At 45.0% G+C, this 21,383-nt stretch overlaps 4 protein-coding genes across 4 annotated transcripts; all 4 read right to left on the bottom strand.

Moving 5' to 3' along the window:
• Positions 1–1,434: 1,434 nt before the first annotated feature.
• On the bottom strand, positions 1,435–2,031 carry HOO65_030947 (uncharacterized protein; the record flags this gene model as incomplete). The annotated part of the gene is made up of 1 exon (XM_071000537.1): positions 1,435–2,031. One exon carries the CDS (start codon positions 2,029–2,031, stop codon positions 1,435–1,437), a length of 597 nt encoding a protein of 198 aa, XP_070860626.1.
• Positions 2,032–5,778: 3,747 nt separating this feature from the next.
• Positions 5,779–9,882, bottom strand: HOO65_030948 (Retrovirus-related Pol polyprotein from transposon TNT 1-94; the record flags this gene model as incomplete). Its single annotated transcript, XM_071001788.1, has 3 exons — positions 5,779–5,802; positions 6,037–9,134; positions 9,207–9,882. 3 exons carry the CDS (start codon positions 9,880–9,882, stop codon positions 5,779–5,781), a joined length of 3,798 nt encoding a protein of 1,265 aa, XP_070860627.1.
• A 1,140-nt stretch (positions 9,883–11,022) lies between these two features.
• Positions 11,023–11,988, bottom strand: HOO65_030949 (uncharacterized protein; the record flags this gene model as incomplete). Its single annotated transcript, XM_071002317.1, has 2 exons — positions 11,023–11,570; positions 11,940–11,988. 2 exons carry the CDS (start codon positions 11,986–11,988, stop codon positions 11,023–11,025), a joined length of 597 nt encoding a protein of 198 aa, XP_070860628.1.
• A 4,764-nt stretch (positions 11,989–16,752) lies between these two features.
• On the bottom strand, positions 16,753–17,427 carry HOO65_030950 (uncharacterized protein; the record flags this gene model as incomplete). Its single annotated transcript, XM_071000538.1, has 1 exon — positions 16,753–17,427. The coding sequence occupies one exon, from the start codon at positions 17,425–17,427 to the stop codon at positions 16,753–16,755; it is 675 nt and encodes a 224-aa protein (XP_070860629.1).
• Between the last annotated feature and the right edge of the window lie 3,956 nt (positions 17,428–21,383).

A 21,383-nucleotide genomic window follows, 5' to 3' on the forward strand; every position in this document is an offset into this window, starting at 1 on the left:
CTCTATAGGATGTTTCTCAACTTAGCGTGTTAAATGGCCTTCACATTTTTCTTGGCCGTCCAGAGCTTAGACCTTATAGACGCTTATTGCGCTTAAGCAGCTACGCAGGGGGAAGAGCAAATGATGACTAATGTACGTTTTATTTTCATTATTTTGTCCAGGCTTAAATCCCGCTTCTCGTATGCCCACGTGAATTTATGCTATAGAGAGATCTTTTGGCTAGAGATCTCTCAACTCTTTGGGGGCTAAAAGACAATTACTACGCGGGCATCACATTTTGCTATATGGGCACCGGCTTATGTGGTTAACTTATAGGTACATGCCCCACAGAGCCGGTGAAGCTTATGCACTAACAGCCAGCCAACTCTCAAGGATTCTTTACAAATAGCAACACTACAGCTGCTGTGAATTTCATCTTCTGGAAGGAAGGGCCATTTCACAGCTACTGAATTCAGTTAAATCACTTTTGAAGTCACTCGTGATCCTGTACAACAGCACGTGGAACCGTGCTGGTATACAGATTGATCGAATTGGTGAAGCTTGTTTTTCTATTGTTTCTCTAAAGTGTTAAGTTCTTTCATTATGGACAGATACTGAACAACTTCAATAATATTACCACGTAGAGTTGCAGAAGATGAGGGGCTAGGCTAAATGAGGAAGACGGTCAAAGTGGCACAAAACTTTGGAGAACATGAAAAGGACACACGGCCAGCAAGCATATTAGATAGTTTCTTCCTCTCCTCCTCATCTGACAATAAAGTCTTGATATCGGTAAACTCAGTAGCAATTAAAAGTCCCGTTACAAATAATCACGTATTCCTTCTTCCTTTCTTCACACGATATTCAGTACGTCCTCCTAATATTTGCTGTCATTGTTACCCATGATCTTACGATCTCCAACACTCTACTCTATTGAGCCTACTACTGTTCCTGTCTTTGGTATTCCCCCCTTGTCCGCTTTTTGCTGGCCAGGACATATCTTCCTAGTTACATGTTGATTTCCAAGTTCAACTCTCAATTCATGTCATGCGTTTTGCCGCAGGTTCGCAATGTAGATTTATTTTGTACTACCTTGCCAGTTCATACCTAGTGCAGCCTATGGAAATGTAGCTAAGCCAACGCTACAATCAGGGATATTCACAATGCAAGTCAGATGAAAGATACCGGTTAATCGTATGTCTGTCATGTTGTTCTATCGACATATGGACCAGTAGGCCTATTTTCCACAACTGGGAGGGTGGAAACACGTTACCATGTACAAAACCACCCTTCTAGCTTATCATCTGCTTTTATACACTCCCAGTCCACCAGCATATGATTCCCCTTTCTCCGCCCTCCTATGTCCGTGATATTTAAGGAATATCATTATTGTCCCCAGAATGGATTGAGACTAGACGAAGCTAGATTTCAGGGTCATTCGACAATCAATCACCCTCAATCATTCATTTCAAAGTTGACCCTGATCCACCTTCCATCATAGCCTGTTTTGCCAATGTCGAAACTCGCAATGTACATTCCTTCGGTTTCCTTAAACTCGGTGCAAATGTCAATAGCATCTGACCCAAATGTGGTTGAGCGCAAAGACATCCAATGATCGGCGTAGAGTTCGTCGTCTCTTTTAATAGAGATCTCATCATCTTCCTCGGGATCATAGTCGAATCTTGCGAAGATCTGATCAAAAATGCTGATATCAGATCTTTTATTAACATTGTAGTACTTGATGCGTTGGAGTCGGCTTGCACCAAAGCCACTCTCTCGCTCCCAGATGCTCAGTAGCGCTTCATAGGAGTCATATTTCCCATCATCATATACCATGTGCGAAACTGCAATGTACTTGTCATCGCTAGAGACGTAGACTTCTGCAGAGAAGCCATCGGGACCTTTGACTAGTCTCCAGCCATCATTCGCTCGTGAAGAAAACTCAAGTCCAAGACTCGTAGTATAGGGAATCACTCTGTCTCCTGCAGCAGCAGCTAGGGTGCAGAGCATGACGGCCATAAGCACCAGGCGAGGAAGGCCTAAGAACAACATAGTATCAAATCGTGTGTAAATGTGTAAAATGAGGTATAGTAGAGTGAGCAAAGATTGTCGTAAAATGACAAGAGGAAAGCAAGATGATTGATAAAAGATGCTGAGCTTTCCAACCGGCGGATAGTCGTCAGGGCTGCGTTAGCTTTTATACTCAAGGTCCGCTTCATTTTGTAGGTGCTTACTCCTCTAGTCTGTTTTGCTTCTTCTAGTATGCTACTTTTCGACTCACTGCGCCTGAATCTCGGGTCTAAAAATGCCACTATCAAGTTGCTAAGTTTGACATAACAGATTCAAACTAACTGGCTTTACATGGTGGGAACGAGCCATCTCGCACCGATCAACGAAATGGTGGCATGAGGAAGTTCATACTAATAGGGCCAGAGATTAATGGATCACTACCAATACAAAGACTGATATCAAGGTAAGCTATGTCAGCCCAACCCCGCCCTATCAACATGTGGAACAACTTGTATTGGCTCTGACAAACCTCCCCCATCCCTCTCTCGACCACACAAGTCACAACAACACCAGTGCGCATGGGTAAAATTGCCCACCTGAACCGTCATCCCGGACAACTGATATGGCTTTGGCGTTCTTCTACGGTGAAGCAGCTCGTGGGTTGAATAATAAATTAATGGCGCTCCTAAAACGCATGGAAGGCATTAGCGAGCGACAGCACCTATATCCTGATTTCGCACTCGTCCGCAAAGGACGGGCTCCATCTGTCGTCATTCTGGAACAGGGCAAAGGCTGTATGATATAGATTCGTCAGAAATGTTGTTGATCTACTTGCTATAGATAAGCTACAATTCCTGAAATAAGTCAGTTTGACATGAAATGCAGTCCATATTGAATAGAACGTGCTTGTTTGCTTAAAAATACAGCTTAATATCTGCAATCTGAGAGGATGGCTTGGTATTTCGCCTGCCAGCTTCTCTGTGCCACTATCATCGGAGTTTTTGTACTTCCCGTCTTATTTTTTCTCAGGTTTCGGTTAAGCATAACATGTGTTTCCAGACTGTCGGGACTCCGCCCATACGAGCTTAGCGACCAGAACCGCAAGTTTCTCCCTGGCCCAGATTGTAAAGGCCCATTTGCTTACCAACTGTCAAGTCTTACCTGAGATCACTATTCTACCACGATGGTCTGATCGCTAATTTTCACTTAACTTCATTTCAAAAGCTATAGGCACAGGCAGCCTGCTAGACAAAGGGTCTTTGAAAACACACTAATAAGCTTGACAAAGCATCACACTTCGGTCTGGTCCCTAGTCTGCCCTAGTCTCGCGGGCAAGTTATTGCATGTGCCGGTAGGCAGAAGCTTTTAATCATATGCACAAAGCTAGATCAAACTGCACTATATTTCCTATATTTAGGTCCCGCCGCAGTGAAGACAACCCAAGATTACTTTACTCTAATACTGGGTTTCTAATGCTGGTATTCTTTAAGTTTCCAGTCCATTGATATGCTGCAGTATGCTGTGCTGTACTGCATGCTCTGATCACTTTGTCACCTAGCTGAGTTATTTAGAGCAAAGTGCTGATCGTATATCGCGTTAGACCTTTTAAGGGACACTCTTTGATGAAAGCTGATGTGAGCTTCAGCCAAATAAAGGAGATTGTGAGGATATCCTCTTCATGGAGCCCCGTGGCCATCAGGAAGACTGCAAGTCGCAGATAGCGTTCTAGTTCAAGCTGGCAGTAGGCTAGTTTTGCAAAGCACTTCCCTCATGTTTCTCGTCCGCTTCTGGCAAAGTCAGAGAGGCTTGCTCCTGTGGGTTTTCATATAATGGCTGAGATATAGTGTACAAGACCTCCTATGTCGTAGAGATCAGTTACTTTGGCTGACTAAACCGAGTTATTAATTTCAAAGCTGGATCTGCAATAGCTTTTTAATCTGCTTCTTTAGGTAATGCTTTAACAAACAATGGGTGCCCCTATCCCTCCATACCTTCCACCCCGAGGTACTGGTGCTTTCTGAGCCAAGTCGTCACTCCCTTTTGCTTGCAAGGCGTGACATAGAGTAGGTAGTTTAAACAAATATTACGTAAAATCTTGTCATGACAAAGTTGGCGTATCAAGATACGAAAGAATTGCAGTCCATTGACAGATAACTTGACTATTATCTATCTTCAACAGGGCTCCAAGCAAAAAGCCTGGATCTCTAATGAGTTTGATCTCGTATATGAATGAGCACGGAAGATGTAGTAATTATGCCATCATGCCTTTTCACAGGCTATCAGTCGTTAGGTATATTAAACAAGCACAACTACCCTCAATTCCACCTAAGAACTTCGAAAGTCAAACACCGTTCTCACATGCTACAGGACATCGGCCTATACACCATTCCCTGAAGTCTCTAACGTTGTGCTACAAGTACAGCGTTTCATTCTTGCCTACTCAATCTGTAGAGATTGAAATATATTTGTTTTAGCCCTTAGATTTACTAGCCCTAAAAGGAGGTAACGTACACGATAAGCATGTGCACCAAAGAAGCATGCGCACTAAACATCAAACAACGTTCAATTGCGACGGGATTGGATTCCCCAACCGCGCTGACTACCTAATCTTGAGGAACAGATCATTATTCATTCATTCTGGACCTAGATTCCCAAGGATTTCCGCCCCGGATGAATGGTGTAAAAGCAATAGCTGATCAATTGCTTGCCGACCGCAATGCGTCATCAGTTGGCAAGCATTGGGCTTCAAACTTTGTAAGGCGACAACCAGGCCTCAAGACACGTTTTCTTTTCGCAAATATGACTACCAGAGAGCCAAGTGTCTGTGGTCTGTGGAAGGCCTGGCCATATTGCAAGAACATCTCAGGTAGTAATTCAGAAATCTGGGGAAGAGTATAGCGAATAATTTAGGCTGATTGAATAATTTGTTGTGTTTGTATTTCTATCTCGAAGGTATAAAAAAAGTGCAACGCATACTTGGATGCGACGCATGCCCATGTTGTGCGTTATTAACAGTAGATATTAGGAGGACCTACTGAATGTCCTAGAAGAAGGAAACAAGTGATTAATCAAGTTGTTCTGAAGAGCGGATCTGGACCGCCTTATATGTCTATCACTACTATGTCTGGATCAAGGACATGGGCTATTTATGCATGATACTAACCCTAACTTTTGGGCGACCTGGATCAGGGTCAGCAATCCTGGTAACTTTGACTTAGGTTGCTAGCACAGTGATCCCTTCTTCCTGTCGTTATGTTGACCTTGTCTTTCCTCTGGTAAACTAGGCTCTTATCAGTTTACCGGAAGCTTAGTTGAACTTGAATATATTTAACGTCTACGGGAATCACAGGGATCAAACGACGCCAGACTGATTACCGGACAGAATTAACCCTCTGCAAGGTTCACTATAGAGTTTTGCCGAGCGAAGCGCAATTGCGCCCAAGTTACCTTGTTGCTCGTTTCCGCTCTACCGTGGTTACAGTACAATAGGCAAAAAAAGAAAAAGGAGGAAAAGAAGAAGAGAACGGAAACAACCAAACACCAAACGTCAAACAAAGAACAAAGAACAAAGCAGTGAACAGAACGTAGAAAGAATACCAAGGAAAAGTAGCAAAGAAAACAAATGTGTACCTCTACACCCCCTCTCCCGAGAACTCACCTTCTCGGCGCGCCATCCCCTGTCATTACCGGAAGCTTATCCAGAACGATCGCGGTAGTGTCAAGTGAAGGCCCATAGACTGGTGTGGGTTTTAGGGTTCAGGGTCACATGACAATCTGACCCTGACCCCGCTACGAAGCGCCAGCTTCGGAAGTCTGTCACAGAGTGTTAAAATTGGTCCTTAAAGTGTATATATTAAGTTAGGTAAAAAATCGTTTACCCCTCTCTCCATTTATCTTCGTCTCCTTCCCACAGATAAGAACCCAGTCTTATCTTTTTACCCGAACTTTCTCCGGAGCACTCGTGGACGTTTTCTCAACATCCCCCCCACTTTCCCGGAGCTCCGGAGAAGTGGGTACATCTGGCCATTGTACTTGTGGATCTCGTACTCCGATCATCACTCTAAATTCTGGCATTTTCTGAGGACCAAGCGGTTTTGTCAACCCGTCTGCCGCCATTTTCGCTGTTGGAATATATCCGATCTTAATCCGACCTTCCTTAATCCATTGCTTGATGGCATGGTGCTGTATGTCGATGTGCTTAGTTGCCTTCTTCACACCCAGGGATTTTGCAATTTTAATTGCCGCTTGGTTATCTCCTAGAACTAGGGTCTCGTCTTTCAAACACAAAGTCTGACTATTCCTAGTTCCGGTTTCGAAAGTTTCCAGAATCTTATTAAGTATCCGTCGAAGATGGATTCCTTCCTTGGCGCATGGAGTTAGTCCGATATATTCGGCCTCCGTAGTTGATGTTGCGATCGCTGCCTGTTTCTTCGAACTCCAGCTTATCGCTCCCCCGAGCCCAACGAAAATTAATCCGCTGACAGACTTCCGATCATTTGCGTTCGCATAGTCGGCATCGCTGTATCCAACGATATCCATCCCCCCTCGGCGTGCTTCGAAGCAAATAGAGAATTCGGCAGTATCACGCAAATAGCGTAACACCCTCTTTACTCCACCAAGGTGTCTGGGTGTTGGTCTCGCAGATGCCTGTGCCAGGCTTGACACTGCAAATGCTATGTCCGGTCTCGTCATCATGGCTGGGTACATTATCTTTCCCAGGATTGACTGATAACTCTTCGAGTCCAAGATCTTCTCGTCCTCATGTGCTGGCTCAATGTCCCCCCAATCTCCCACTGGCGTACGAATGGGTGACCTCCGGTGTTCATCGAACCTTGCTTCCTCCACCATCCTCCGGATGTATTGCCTCTGATTTATCCAGAGTCTTCTCTGTGGCCTGTCTCGTGATACTTGTATCCCGATGATCTGAGTTGTTTCGCCCAAATCCTTGATGACGAATCTCTTCGAAAATAACTGCTTGAACCATTTTATCGATTTGTCGTCCATCGCTGCTATGGTTATGTCGTCCACATAAAGCAAAACCAGCATTTTTCGTCCTGCATGATACAACAAACACGGCTCTGTGACTATGTTCTCAAATCCCAAAGATTTAAGGTACCCTGTGCAGTCCTCATTCCACTGGTATGCTGCCTGTTTCAACCCATATAGACAGCGATCCAGTTTTGCCACCATTCCATTGGGGCATTCAACATTCGCTGGAAGCTCAATGAAGACTTCCTCTTTTATCTTGGATTGCGCAAACGCATTGCACGCATCCACTTGATGGCATTCCATGTTGTACTGGCATACGGTCGCCAAAAACAATCTCAATGTCGCACTGCTGGGAGTCGGTGCAAAGCTCTCAAAGAAATTCACTCCGTATTCTTGTCGAAAGCCTCTCACCACCAGTCTGGCTTTGTATTTCTCAAGTTTTCCATCGATGTCATACTTCTTTGTAAACACAAATCGCGTATCGATCGGGACACACCCCTCTGGTTTAGGGACGAAATGCCAGGTTCTGAAGTCCATCAGCGCCTTCAACTCCTTCTGGATCGCTCCTTTCCATCCCTCACTCTCAGTTGGATGTCTAATCGCGTCGTCCAGTGTCATGGAAGGCTCAGACAGCGCTATCATGGCCCTCTGTTGCGTTTCATCCTCTTCGTGTATTCTGATCCTCTGCCTTGGCGGTTGATCCTCCTTCACGTCACCATCTCGGCTCAGTCTTCTCTTTGGTGCTTTCAGATTCATTGACTCGATTATGAACTTCAACCTTGCGTTGACCGCGTCAAGTTGTGTTGTGTCCATGCCCGTTATAGCTTTTGTCTCCGAAAATGGTTTTAAGGATTGCTCCTCTCCACCACGGTCCTCGACTTGGCCTTGACACACCTCGGTCTCGTCAGTCATCTGGCCCGTGAGTTCTTCCTCTCGCAAACCTCTTGGATTTGATAATCCAGGTTCTTCGGACATATTGCCACTGTCCTGTCCTCCAAGCTCTTCCTTTTCTTGCTGCTTCTTGGGTCTCATTTTCTCATAAAAATGCACTGATTCGGTGACCCGGACCTTCTCAGCATCAATATCCCACAGAATGTATCGACCGTCGACGTTTTCATCATATCCTAGTAGTAGGGATTCACTCCCCCTAGGACCATGCTTGGTCGTCGCCAAATGCCTAATAACTCGGCATCCCCATCTCCTCATATGGTCGGTTCTAGGCTCAATTCCGAAAAAGAGCGTATATGGGACACCTTGCGTGCTCAATGTCCTGTTTGCAATATACACCGTTGTCATTGCAGCTTCCACCCAGAATCTACTTCCCAAACCTGTTTCCGATAACATCGTCCTGACGCCATCGTTTACCGTCCTAATAGCTCTCTCTGCTATCCCATTCTGGCTTGAAGAATCCGTAAGCGTATAGGTTGGTTCCGTCCCATTAGCCTTTCTCCATTTCTCGAAGATTTGCTTAAGTTCTGGTGCATTATCGCTTCTTGTCCTCTTAATGGTTTTACCCATCTTGAGTTCAATCCCTTTTCGCCACTCGTCCAGAGCTCCTTGAACTTCACTCTTCTTCTTCAACGGCAGTAGCCATTTGAATCTGGAAAAGCTATCAACGACTATCGCGTACCACCGATGACCTCTTCTCCCAGTCTCGTGTGGACCAGACACGTCCACCGATATGCTGTCGAGAGGTTCTTCTGCAGCCATCGACATTGTCGGACTCCCATGACTCCTTGTCATTTTTCCTTTTGAGCAGTCCTCACACGCGAAATCCTCTGGTCTCGGGGGTGTTTTGTCTGGGTTGATCGCCCTCAGCCTCTTGTCACCAACATGACCGAATCTTCGATGCAAATCGTCGTATGCAAGCAAACATGTACTCGTAACTGTGTCTTCCTTTCTCAATGGAATAGTGATTTTTTCTTTCCCATCGTCAATAATAACTTTCATGTCCTTGAACAAGACTGATTTCCCTTCCTTGAGCAGGGCCATTACTGATATCAAATTTTCGGACAATTCTGGCACATATAAGACTTTGGATAAATTGAGCTTCTCCCTCCCAACTCGAATATCTACTGAACCCATCTTGGATGCCCCAATGCAGCTCCCATCCGCCAACTTAACTGTCTCCTGTGTTCCCTTTGCGTTTTTCAACACTGTTAGCTCTTTCGTCATATGACACGAGCACCCGGAATCAATCACCCAGTTATGGCGTTTGGAACACTTACCGCATTGGTTCTCCTTGACAGCCAGCTTCGCTTTTTGTTGAGGGTCGTTTTTCTTCTTGGCCCAACAATCCATTGCCTTGTGTCCTTCCTTGTTGCAGTTAAAACATTTCGGCTTCGACTTCTTGGTCGATTCTTCGCATTTTCTCATGGCCGACTTTTGCTCTAAGCGCTTAACAGCATCCTCTGCTTTTAACTTTTCTCGGTAGCATTCCTTTGCCACCTCTCGGTACTCCTTCGGGAGTCCGATCAAGAACATCTTGAGCACCATCTTTTCGCTCAATTGCTCCTCCGTGTAAAACTCCAAAATTGTCATTTTGTGGTAGTACCAATTCTGGAGCATGTTCATTTCCTTTCGAAGTTGGGTCCGAAATAGCTTCCCCAATCTCTCGAATTCCTGGTCGACGGTATCCGGTTCGCAAACCTTCTTCAGCAACTCATATGCTTCTTTAACCGTACTCTTGCTGACCATCCTGACGAACCCCTCGCCCAATGAAAGTTTTAGCGAACGCATCGCTTGTTCTTCATCAGTCTTTCGCTTTCCTAGGCCTCCTCCATCTCTTTCCACACCCTCCATCGGACTCTCGTCGAGTAGGTAGTACAACCCATCGTTCTTCAACTGGTGTAGGAAATTCATTTCCCACTCCGACCAGTTGTTCGCTTCGAGCTTTTCCGACATGATTAATCGATCGTATGAAGATAAAATGAAAATAGAGGAAAAATTAAAAAGACTTGTTCTTTCAGAACACAATAAGCAACTGTCTATGCTTTCCCAAGAACAAAACTCTGTTCTCCGAAGGTAATTCCATAGAGGCTCATAACCTGTTAAAATTGGTCCTTAAAGTGTATATATTAAGTTAGGTAAAAAATCGTTTACCCCTCTCTCCATTTATCTTCGTCTCCTTCCCACAGATAAGAACCCAGTCTTATCTTTTTACCCGAACTTTCTCCGGAGCACTCGTGGACGTTTTCTCAACACAGAGTTTGCTTCCTTCTTCATGAAGCTTTGAGAATTATAAGAATCGACATACATTTTTAGGATAGCTATTCATACGAGACTCACGTATCTATATGCATCAACGTGAGTGATTATTGTAGAATAGATCTTAAATGTTGAATCAGTTGGTTTATTAAAGGGTTCAAGTCTATGCTACGTCCTGGCACGATTCCTTTTGTATTGTGGTGTCAATCATGTCACGTGATCAGCCACAATAGGTTCGGATAAGTGGGGCACGTATGGGACGCCACTTAACATATATACCGCGCCACGCAACAATTATAGCGCTTGTTTACTGTGACACCGAATGTTGCGTGGCGCACTATCCAGGTTAAGTGGCGTCGCATACATGCCCCACTTATCCATACCTCTTGTGGCTGAAGACTCATGAATCCTCATGAGCACCATATAAGAGGAATGAAGTCTAAGGACGTAGTGTAGACGTAAAACTTTTAATAAATCATCTGATTCAAACATTAGGATCTATCCTACAGCCTAGAGAAATGGAGCCAAGTTAACACTACAAATAGGGATGTTCACAATGCAAGTGAGATACAAGATACTGGTCTATCATGTTGTTCTATCGCCTTATGGACTAGTAGGCCTATTTTCCACAACTGACAGGATGGAAACATGTTACAGTGTACAAAACCACCCTTCTAGCTTATCATCTGCTTTTATATACTCACAGTCCACCAAGATATGATTCCCCTTTCTCAGCCCCTCTATGTCTGTGATATTTGAGGAATATGATTGTTGTCTCTAAAACGGATTGAGACTAGACAAAGCCAGATTTTAGGGTCATTTGATAATGAATCAATCTTAATGATTCATTTCAAAGTTGACCCTGATCCATCTTCCATTGTAGCCGTCCCTACCAATATCGAAAGACTCAATATATAAACCATCAGTCTCCTGGAACTCAGTGCAAATGTCAATAGCATCTGACCCAAACGAGGTTCTGCGCAAAGACTGCCATTGATAGTCGTAGAGATCGTTTTCCCTTTCAATAGAGACCTCGGGAATTCCCTCCTCTTCTTTGGGATCATAGCCGAATTCTGTGAAGACATCATTGAAAATGCTAATATCAGACTCGTGATTAACGTCGTAGTACTTGATGCGCCGGAGTCGTTCTGCACCGAGGCCACTCTCATGCTCCCAGATGCTTAGCACAGCTTCGTAGGAGTCAAATACCTGACCTGGGTTTAGCATTTGCGAAACCGCAATGTACTTGTCAACTTGAGAGACGTAGACTTCTGCAAAGAAGTCGCCGGGACCTTTGACTAGTTTCCAGCCATCGTCCCCTGGTGAAGAGAACACAAGTTTAAGAGTACTAGCATAGCGAACCACTCTGTCTTTTTTTGCAGCAGCTAGCGTACAGTGTAAAGGAGCGAATCAAACAAAAGGATGTATTGGCATAAGAACAGAAACAATCGTTAAAGAAGAAAGAGCTAACTAATACTACAGATGGTGGAGGGTTCTACACTACTTTATACTGGTGGGAAGAGGTGCTGCTTCTTGCTGAAGGTCTAGACCTCCGGGACCATTCCGGGGGGACTGTCTGAGAGAGGCCTTAATGGATAGGCCGTCTCCGGCGCGTCTGAGACATGTCCCAATGGATAGGCTGTTTCCGGTGGTTGCGTTTAAGGCATGCCCCAATGAATAGGCCGTTTCCGGGGGATTGCGTCTAAGGGAAAGGCCCTAGGCAAAGCCTCTATGGGTTGCAGACCCTAACATACAGAGAATAGCAGCCATAAAGACTAGGCGAGGAAAGCCCGAGAACCACATGGTAGTAGATCGTGTGCAAATATGTACAATGAGGTATAGGAGAGTGAGCCGAGATTGTAGTGAAATGGCGGTAGGAAAATAGGATGAAGAATGAGTGATGGAAGAGACTGAGCTTTCCAACCATCAGATAGTCGTCAGGGCTGCGCTGGCTTTATACTTGAGATTCCCTTCATTTCGTAGGTGTTTTCTCCTCTCATCCGTTCTCCTAGTTCTGCTATGCTGCTTCTCAACTTGCTCCACCCGAATCTCCGGTCCAAAAATGCCAATATCGAGTTATCAAGTTTGACATAACAGATTCAGACTGGATGGCCTTACATGGTGGGAACGAACCACCTCGCAGTGATCAACAAAATGGTGTTACGAGGAAGTTCATTTTAGTAGGACTAGAGGTTGATTGGCCACCATATGCTAATAGAAACACTGCCATGATAAGCTCTGCCGGCTTAACCCTGTGCTTTCCTCAACATACAGAACAACTTGTCTTGGCTCCGACATACTATCTCCACCCCTCCCCCTTCCACTCGACAATGGTAGTAGTGCACATGGGTAAAGTTGTCCACTGAACTAATCATCCTTGACCACTAACGTGGCTTTGCGTCTTTTCATGGTAAAGTAGCTGGTAGGTTAAACGATACATTGATGGGGCTCCTGAAATGCATGAAAGGTGTTAGCGAGCGGCAGCGCCTATATTCGGATTTAACATCCGTCCGCAAAAACCGAGAACTATCAGTGTCTTCGGTTTAGCACAGGGCAAAGGATACACAAGCTAAATTTGTAAGAAATATTCATGATCTGCTTCCAATAACGTAATTTACCTATGAGCAGAACACTCCACTAAGACTTTCACACTTCGATCTTTCAACCCACCCTACTCAAACCACCAAAAAAATATCTTCAAACTCTAGAGAAGCCAGTCTCGTTCTTGCTGCCGCCACCATCAAACAAAACCTAAAACTCAGTATTTGAGATGCTCCCAAGATCTACACACCTTAACGCCAGAACGAAGGGATTGCGCGCTCGACAGCATGTACGCACCAACTCTACGCGATTGGCTCCACTCGAAGAAGCAACTCTAGTCAAGTCCATGCTCGACCTACATTCGTGACGATTTCCCCCCCTGGCCTAGTGGCGTTGGGGAAATAGCCAACCTGCTCCTTCCAGAATGCGATGTGGGACAAGCTGGGCAGCACTGGGCTTCACACATTGTCCAGCGACAACCAGGGCTCGAGATCTGTTTCACTCGCACATAGGACTGGTGCCTCATGACCCTCAGGCAGTCTTGTTGAAGCTGGATGTCAAGTTACAGGCTCCAACACCGTCTAGCTCTTGTGAAGGGACCAACACTTGGGTCTCTTTGACACCACACAACCCGACACAAGCCCTCTCACAGACTGCCTATGCCAAGGATCGAATTCACTATCATCCAGGTAGCTCGCCGACCTGATGCTATCGACCAGTCTGCAAAGGGGGCACAGGCAATAATGCATAAAGTAGCGCTTTTACGTAAGGAGAACAAGTCACTGCAGTGGCAGATGAGACACTCAGCAAACGCTGGAGACCCAAAAGGACACACACACGCCATGGAGGAGCCCTTACTGTAGGCAATTCTCAAGAGATTCTCGCCCAAAAGGATGTTCATCAGCAGGTGGCTGAAGAAATGCGACAGAATGATGGCCAGTAGAAGCAGGTTGCGGCAGCCATTCGGCACTGTGGAAACTGTGGGAAGACAGGCCATAATGGAAGAACCTCTTTAGAAGATGTAAAATCATCTGGCAACTCTACCCGTAGTTATTTTAAATAGACTTCTTTTGTTATTATATTGCAATGAATTAATGAGTGCGAAGAGTATTGGGAAGTGTTCTGCTCACTGGTGAATTACGTTACAAGAACTATGATTCCTAAATTAAGTCGACTTTATATGCAAAACATTCCCGTTCAAAAGTATTTTTTGATCGCTTACAAACAGAATGTGATATATGGAATCTCAGAGTTTTGCTTTTTATTTTGCCAACTAGCTTTTCTTCATCGCCATTTTTGAGGCTTTTATACTTCCCGTCTCAGGTTTTTCAAGTGCTCCGGCTCAACATGGGTTTCCAGACCATTGGTGCTCTGCCCATAGGGGCTTGGCGACGGGCATGGCAAGCTTCTCCCTACTCCAAATGTTCTAAGGCCTATTTGCTTCCCAACTTTCCAAACTCACTGCTCTAACACTATAGTCTCGTGATTGATCCTTGCTAAACTTCATTTCAGCTATAGGCACGGGCAACCTCTTAGACAAGAGTCTCCTTGAAAAAAGACCAATAAGCTTGACCAGGCATCACACTTGAGTTTAGTTCCCTGTCTCCGCCAGCCTGGTGTACAAGTGATTATATGTGCAATTAGGCACTAGACTGTATTCTTATGTACAGAGCTCGCTATTGTCAGTAACTTAAGTCAGTGTCACTAGGGTTGCTAACCCTGATCCAGTTCCTCGAACATTACAGTTAGCATCAGACATCAGGGCCTTCTTCCAAGGCCCAGGTGCTTGATCCAGAACATGGTAGTCCGCCCCTCGGACTAGACTTAGATAGACACAGAACAACTTCAATAATCAATTATTCCTTCTTCCTCTTCTTCACAGGATGTTCAGTACGTCCTGCTAATATCTACTGTTAGATTCCAGCTAGTAAGCTACTCTATCGGATGTTGCTCAACTGGTGTGTTAAATGGCCTTCACATTTTTCTTGACTGTCCAGAGCTCAGACCTGATAGACGCTTATTGCGCTTAAGCAGCCGCGTGGGGGGAAGAGCAAATTATAACTAATTTGTACGTTTTATTTCCATTAACTATGTTGTTCAAGCTTAAATCCGTTTCTCGCATGCCCGTGCGAATTTATGCTATAGAGAGATCTTTTGGCCCGAGATCCTACAACTCTTTGGAGGCTAAAAGGCAATTACCACGTGTGCATCACATTTTGCTACATGGGTGGCTATCATATTTTACGCACTCTGATTGGCTTTAACTTGCAGGTACATGCCCCATGTGGGTGTTACGCCGGCGTCTATGATACGGCAGTTGTAACCCTGCAGCTATTGACCACAGTAAACAAACGCTATAATCACTCACGTTGATGCATATATATATGTGAAACTCGTACGTATAGGGATCCTAAAAGTGTATGTCGATTCTTCTGATCCTTACGCTTGATGAAGAAGGAAACTCTGTGACAGACTTCCGAAGCTGACGCTTCGCAAGTCTATCTCAGAGTAGGTCAGGGTCAGACTGTCATGTGACCCTGGACCCAAAACCCACACCCACCATGGCAGTGAAGCTTGTGCACTAACAGCCAGCCAAATCTCAGGGATTCTTTACAAGTAGCTAGATCATGTCCGCAAGCTAAAGAAAGCTGTATATAATCCAAGGTCTGCCCCAAAGCGCTGGCAGGAGACGCTGAGCAAATGCCTCATAGAGATTGGCTTTACTCCATTGAATAATGATGCTACGATATTCTTCAATGGCCAGACTTGGATCGCAGTCTACATTGACGATATGTTTCTATTATACTAAGAGGCCAGTGATACACTTGACGTGACGTCCAGCTTGTCTTACACCCTTCAGCTTCAGGATCTTGGTCCAGTGTCCTCATTTCACAGGACCAAGGTTCAACATTTCCCACACCCTTATGAATCAGCCAGAAGCCAAAGATCGAGAAACTAGTCAAGAAGATGAACTTTTCTCAGTGTAGAGGAGCATCATTACTGATCATTGATGACCATCTTATTGGTCAGTAATTTGAGCCACTCTTGCAAAGGGAACACGGACTATATCGAAGTATTGTTAGGTCGCTGCTACACCTTTCTCTTCTTTTGCGCCCTGACACATCATATCTGGTAATGAGACTCACATCATATTATTGTTCATGAAAAACTAAGTACTGAACGTCTTCACAATCTTGTGCGCCACATGTCTACATCACGTATTCACCGGATGGTATTCCGAGTGCAGCCCTAGAGCAATGGGTAAGAAGTGGAGGCCAGACACTAGGACCTACACGTGTATTGTTACCAATGATCTTACGCTCTGCCACACTCTACTCTATTGAGTCTACTATTACTGTCCTTGGTATTTCCCCCTTTGCCTGCTCATTGCCGGTACGGCCACATCTTCCCAGCCACATATTGATTTTCAACTTTGACTCTTCATTCATGTCTTGTGTGTTTTGCCGCAGGATCGGAATGTAGATTTATTTTGTACTACCTTGACGGTTCACACCTAGTGTAGGCTATGGAAATGGGCCTAAGCTGACACTAAAGGCAGGGATTTTTACAATGCAAGTCAGATGAAAGAAACTGGTTAACATTATGTCTGTCATCTAGTTCTATCTATATATGGCTAGCAGGCCTATTTTCCACAACCGAGTGGGTGCAAACACGCTTCCATGTGCAAAACCACACTCCTAGCCGACCTCAACCTTCTAAATACACCTGGTACCAATGTGTAATTTCCCTGTTGTTACGGGTGAGGCGCAATGCTATGATTCGTATAAGATCTTTATTGATTGATGGGGAGGGAAAGGAGTCTATCTAGAAGGTTGTGCTGGTGAGCAGGGTGAAATACTTCACTTACCCCCCGCGTTTCTGCCCACCTTCACCGCCTTCCATATTCAGTACTAAACTGCAATACCTGTCTCTCCCCCTTTGTGTCTGTGATATTTGAGGAACGTCATTGCTGTCTCCAACACGGACTGCGACTTGACAAAGTGAGATGTCAGGGTCATTCGCTGATCAATAATCGTCATCGTCATCGTCCTCGACATCGCCCTCGCTATCGTCCTCATCATCGTCCTCATCATCGTGTTCAGCCATTTCAAAGTTGACCCGCATCCATCTTGCATCGTAGCCAGTCCTGCCAATATCAAAAGACTGAATGTATAAGCCATTAGTCTCCTTGAACTCAATGCAAATGTCGATAGCATCTGATCCAAATGTCGTTCTGCTTAATGACCACCAATGTTCCTGGTAGACATCGCTGTCCCTCTTAATAGAGATCTCAGGAATTCCCTGCTCTTCTTCAGGATGATAGCCGAATGCTGTGAAGATCTCATTAAAAATGCTAACATCAGACCCGCGATTAACGTCGTAGTACTTGATGCGCTGGAGTTCTCCTGCACTGAGGCCACTCTCACGCTCCCAGATGCTTAGCACAGCTTCGTAGGAGTCAAATACGTGACCTGGATTTAGCATTTGCGAAACTGCAATGTACTTGTCATCTTCAGAGACGTAGACTTCTGCAAAGAAGTCGCCAGGACCTTTGACTAGTTTCCAGCCATCGTCGTCCGGCGAAGAGAAATCAAGTTCAAGAGTACTAGCATAGCGGACCACTCTGCTTTTTTTTGCAGCAGCTAGCGTACATAGCATAGCAGCCATAAAGACAAGGCGAGGAAAGCCCGAGAGCCACATGGTAGTAAATGGCGTGCAGGTGTGTGCAATGAGGTTCAGGAGAGTGAGCCAAGGTTGTAGTAAAATGGCAGTAGGAAAGTAGGATGAAGAATGAATGATGAAAGAGCCTGAGCTTTCCAACCATGAGATAGTCGTCAAGGCTGCGCTAGCTTTATACTCACGGTTCTCTTCATTTTGTAGGTGTTTACTCCTGTCGTCCGTTCTCCTTGTTGTGGTATGCTGCCCGAATCTCGGGTCCAAGGATGCCAATATCAAGTTACAAAGTTTGACATAACAGATTCAGACTGGATGGCTTTACATGGTGGGAACGTGCCACCTCGCAATGATCAACAAAATGGTAGTACAAGGAAGTTCATACTAATAGGACTAGAGATTGATAGGTCATTATATGGTAATACGAAGACTGCCAAGATAAGCACTGTCGGCTTAACCCTGTGCTTTCCTCAACATGCGGAGCAACTTGTCTTGGCTCCAACAAACCTCCCCTACCACTCCCCCACCCCTCCCCCTTCCACACAACAATGCTAGTGCACATGGGTAAAGTTGGCCACTGAAATAATCATCCTTGGCAACTAACATGGCTTTTGCGTCCTTTTATGGTGAAGTAGCTCGTGGGTTAAACCATACATTGATGGGGCTCCTGCAATGCACGAAAGGCGTTAGCGAGCGATAAAGCTTATATTCGGATCCAACATTTGTCCGTGAAAAGAGAGAACTATCGGTGTCGGCGGTTCAGCCCAGGGCAAAGGATACATAAGCTAAATTTGTAAGCAACATTTATGATCTGCTTCCAATAACGTAATTTACCTGTGAGCGGAAGACTCCACTAAGACTTTCAGACTTCGATCTCTCAAACCACTCTACTCAAACCACCAAAAATATCTTCAAACTTTAAAGAGGCCAGTCTCGTTCCTCCTGTCGCCACTGTTAAACATGACGTAAAACTGAGTATTCGAGAGGCTCGCAAGATCTACACAGTCAGCCCTAGCACCTTAAATGCCAGAACGAAGGGAACACGCGCTCAACAGGATGTACACGCCAACTCTATGTGACTGACTCCACTCGAAGAACACACTCTAGTCAGGTTCACTCTTGATCTAGATTTGTGAGGATTTGTCCCCTGGTTTAGTGGTGTTGAAGAAATAGCCAACCTCCTCCTACTAGAATGCGATTTGGGAGATGCTGGGCAGCACTGGGCTTCACACTTCGTCCAGCGACAACCAGAGCTCAAGACTTGTTTCAATCGCACATAGGACTGGTGCCTCATGACCCTCAGGCAGTCTTGTTGAAGCTGGATGTCAAGTTACAGGCCCCAACACCAGCTAGCTCTTCTGAAGTGACCAACACTTGAGTCTTTTTGACACCACACAACCCGACACAAGCCCTCTCACAGTCTGCCTATGCGAAGGATCAAATTGCCTAGCAGCCAGGAAGCTCTGCGACCCCAATTCAAGATGCTATCGACCAGTCTGCTGGGGGGGCACAGACAATAATGCATAAAGTAGCGCTTTTACGCAAGGAGAACAAGTCACTACAGTGCCAGATGAGACACTCAGCAGACGCTGGAGAGCCAAAAGGACACACATACGGCCTGGAGGAGCCCTTACTGTAGGCAATTCTCAAGAGATTCTAGCCCAAAAGAATGTTGATCAGCAGGTGGCTGAAAAAATGCGACAGAATGATGGCCAGTAGAAGCGGGTTGCGGCAGCCATTCGGCACTGTAGAAATTGTGGGAAGACAGGCCATAATGGAAGAACCTCTATAGAAGATGTACAATTGTCTAGCAAATCTACTCGTAGTTATTTTAAATAGATTGCTTTTGTTATTATATCGCACTGTAATAATAAATGCGAGGAGTATTGGGAAGTCTTCCGCTCACTAGTGAATTACATTACAAGAACTATGATTCCTGCATTAAGTCGGCTTGATATGAAATATCGTTCTCGTTTAAAAGTATTCTTTCATCGCTTAGAAATACAGTGTAATAGATGAAATCTCAGAGTCTTGCTTTTTATTTCTCCAACTAGCTTTTCTTCATCGCCATTTCCAGGGCTTTTGTACTTCCCTTCCCGTCTTAGGTGTTTCAAAGGCTCCGGTTCAACATGGGTTTCCGGACTATTGGTGCTCTGCCCATGGAAGCTTGCCGACCGGTAGGGCAAGGTTTGCTCTACTCCAATTGTTCAAAAGTCTATTTGCTTCCCAACTTTTAAGTCTTACCTAAAATCACTGCTCCACCACGATAGTCTGGTGAATAATCCTTACTCAACCTCATCTCGGCTATAGGCACAGGCAATCTGCTAAACAAAAGGCTCCTTGAAAACACACCACTAAGCTTGACCAAGCATCACACTTGAGTTTAGTCCCTAGTCTCTGCCAGCCCAGTGTGCAAGTGATCATGTGTGCCAATAGGCAGAAGCCTTTATTCATATGTACAGGGCTAGGTTTAACTGCACTATATTTAGGCTTTGATGCAGTGAAGACAGCCTAAGGCTACTTGACTCTAATGCTAGGTTTTTAATGCTGGCATATGTCGAGTTTCTATGTCTAGTGCTATACTGTTCTATGCAGTCTACCTTAATCACTTGGCCATCTAGCTCAGTTGTGTAGAGCAAAACGCAGATCGCATATTGCGTTTGACCTTTCAAGAGACAGGTTTGGATATACAAGTTGGTGTAAGCTTTAGGCACATGAAGGAGATTTCGAGAAGGCCCCTTCTATCGAGTTTCATGGTTATGGAGGAGACTACAAGCTGTAAATAGTACTTGAGTATAAGGCGGCAGTCAGCTAGTTCAAAGCGCTTCCCTCGGTTTTCTTATTCACGTCTGGCAAAGTCTCGGGGCCGTTCCCCTGTAGTTTTCCATATGATGGCTGAGACCGGACATACATAGACTGCTTTGCGTAGAAACTAGTTAACTTGGCTGACCAGACAATGCCGAAGCTGTGCCTGTAGCGGCTTTTAATCTGCTTCTTTAGGTAATGCCGTCGTATAGAACAGATGCCACTATCCCTTCATCCCTTTAACCCCAAGGTACTAAGGTACTTGTTAAGTCAAGTCATCACTCCTTTTTGCTTGTAAGGCGTGACATATAGTGAGTAGTTTAAATAAACATTACAAAACATTTCGCCAAAATTGACCCGGCGTATTGAAATACGATCGAATTGTAGCTTATTAAGCGATAATCTTTCTATTGCCTGTCTTCCGTAGGATCTCAGCAGAAGCCTGGACCCCTAATAAGTTTGATCTCGTATATGAACGAGCGCGGGAGATGTAGTAACTGTGGCATCACGTTTTTTCACGAGTTATTAGTTGAGTTAGTCATACTAAACAAGACTATCCACCCCCCGTTCTGCCTAAGAACTTGGAAAGTCAACTACTTTTCCTACATACCACCAAGGCATCCACTAGTGTCTTCGACAATGCGTTATGAATGCAGAGTTTCATTCCTATGTACTATATCTATAGAAATCGAAACATATTGGGCTTAGCCATTAGATATATTGGTCCCAAAAGGAACTAGTTGCTTGGTTTGGATGTAACACTGTAGCTGATATAACTATATTCTCGAGGCCGGGATCCTTAACCAGCTTCGACTACATCCTTTAAAAGTCGATATTAGCAGGGAGCTCATGGTCTGAAAGGATCGCTGGCAGTGGTAAAAGAGAATAGCTCCTGCAATGTAGGAGGGAAAAAGACAGATGTTGAAGTGCCAAGTAGGATAGTTAGCAGGAGCAGGGCCTTTGGAAGGACTACTGTCACGGGCAGGCAGGAAGGTTCTATGAGACTAACCCAATAGCTCAAAGACGGGACAGGCAGGACAGGTAGACAGGGACGAGGACAGGCAGGACAGGATGTTCAGGATGGTAACAGATACCAGGACAGAAGACAGGGACAGGAAGTTCAGTATATTCAGGGTAGGAGACGAGGACGTTGCTTGGGGAGCAACATTCAGGTAACA

The sequence above is a fragment of the Ceratocystis lukuohia genome, assembly GCF_044167205.1.
Source record: "Ceratocystis lukuohia strain C4212 chromosome Unknown Supercontig3_pilon, whole genome shotgun sequence".
NCBI lineage: Eukaryota > Fungi > Ascomycota > Sordariomycetes > Microascales > Ceratocystidaceae > Ceratocystis > Ceratocystis lukuohia.